Here is a 1,559-nt window from a genome sequence, read left to right as displayed (position 1 = left end):
ATTGATGCATTTTCAATTGCAGCAAATGAATTGGACTATCTACAAATACTTCAATGACTCACCAGTGGCAACTCCCATGATTGGAGCTACAGAAAAATCACACCACCCTGACAGAGACAATTGGCCCCTGGAACCTGTAGGATAACAGCTCTGGGAAAGCTTGGTTCCCATTAAATGGGTCTCCATGGGTGACATTAAGAGTGTTTCACATGGAACTTTTCTCATGTTGTGTGATCTAGTCCATTATACGTGAAACAGTATCTGTATTGATCTTTGTTGTTGTTGTTTCCCCCCCCCCCCATCCGTAGAGTACTAGTAGAAATCATGGGAGAAGACAACGAGACTCTTCCCCCCGGGGAATTTATCTTGACAAGACTCTCAGACAATCCTGAGAAACGTGTCATACTTTTTGTGGTGTTTCTGATGGTCTATATGACAGCCGTGTTAGGTAATTTGCTCATTTTGTCATTGTTCCTAGCAGCCTCTCACCTTCACACCCCCATGTATTTCTTCCTCTTCAATTTCTCCATCCTAGAAGTCAGCTACACCTCATGTGTCGTGCCCCAGATGTTGGCACACCTCCTTGTCGAGAGGACCACTATTTCATTCAACAGATGTGCTGCACAGCTGTACCTCTTTCTGTCTTTTGGAATCACAGAATGTTTGCTGCTCACTGTCATGTCATATGATCGCTATGTGGCCATTTGCAATCCGCTCCATTACAACCTCACCATGACCAAGCAGGTGTGTACAACCATGGCCGTTGCTTCCTGGGTTGGAGGCTTCCTCTTTTCTAGTATGAATTCAGTGGCTACCTTGATGTTGTCTTTTTGTGGCCACAGAGAGATAGATCATTTCTTCTGTGAAATGCCAGCCATGGTGAGGATAGCTTGTGCAGGGATGCACCAAGCACAAATTGTGGTATCCATCAGCTGTGTACTTACTCTGGTCTTCCCTCTGCTTCTCATATTTTTTTCTTACGCACGGATTCTCCACACTGTACTTGGCAGTCATAGCAGCGTGGGAAGACACAAGGCCTTCTCCACATGCTCTTCGCACTTGGCCGTGGTCGCACTGTTCTTTGGAACAGTCCTTTCCATGTACCTAAGACCCCATTCCAGCTCCTCAATGGGGCAAAACAAAATTACGTCTGTGTTTTACATTGTTATCACACCGGCACTGAACCCCATGATATACACTCTGAGGAATAAGGAAGTAATACGTGCCTTAAAGAAAGTTAGGTGTAGGGGCAGAGAAGTGAGCTAGATGTTCAATGGTAACTTAGATTCTGCTCCAGAGTTGCTGGTCATAAATGTTGAACATTAATCAAACCATGAATGAATTGTTCTGTAGTTGCCTTTCTGAAGGAGCCCTGTGGCTCAGAGTGATAAGCTGCAGTACCATAGTCAAAAGCTTTGCTCACAACCTGAGTTCGATCCCAAAAGAAGTCGGTTTCATGTAGTAGGCTCAAAGTTGACTCAGCCTTCCATCCTTCCTAGGTTGATAAAATGAGTACCCAGCTTGCTGAGAATAAAGCGTAGATGACTGGGGAAGGCAAA

General features: G+C 44.9%; 1 protein-coding gene across 1 annotated transcript; it reads left to right on the top strand.

Annotated features, from left to right (window-relative positions):
* Positions 1 to 324: 324 nt before the first annotated feature.
* On the top strand, positions 325 to 1,266 carry LOC130490756 (olfactory receptor 2D2-like). The gene has a single exon (XM_056864561.1). The coding sequence runs from the start codon at positions 325 to 327 to the stop codon at positions 1,264 to 1,266; it is 942 nt and encodes a 313-aa protein (XP_056720539.1).
* The last annotated feature ends 293 nt before the right edge of the window (positions 1,267 to 1,559 follow it).

Source organism: Euleptes europaea, chromosome 18 (assembly GCF_029931775.1).
Source record: "Euleptes europaea isolate rEulEur1 chromosome 18, rEulEur1.hap1, whole genome shotgun sequence".
Lineage (NCBI taxonomy): Eukaryota > Metazoa > Chordata > Lepidosauria > Squamata > Sphaerodactylidae > Euleptes > Euleptes europaea.
The sequence above is the reverse complement of the archived record's forward strand: the minus strand, read 5'-3'. Positions and strand labels throughout refer to the sequence as shown.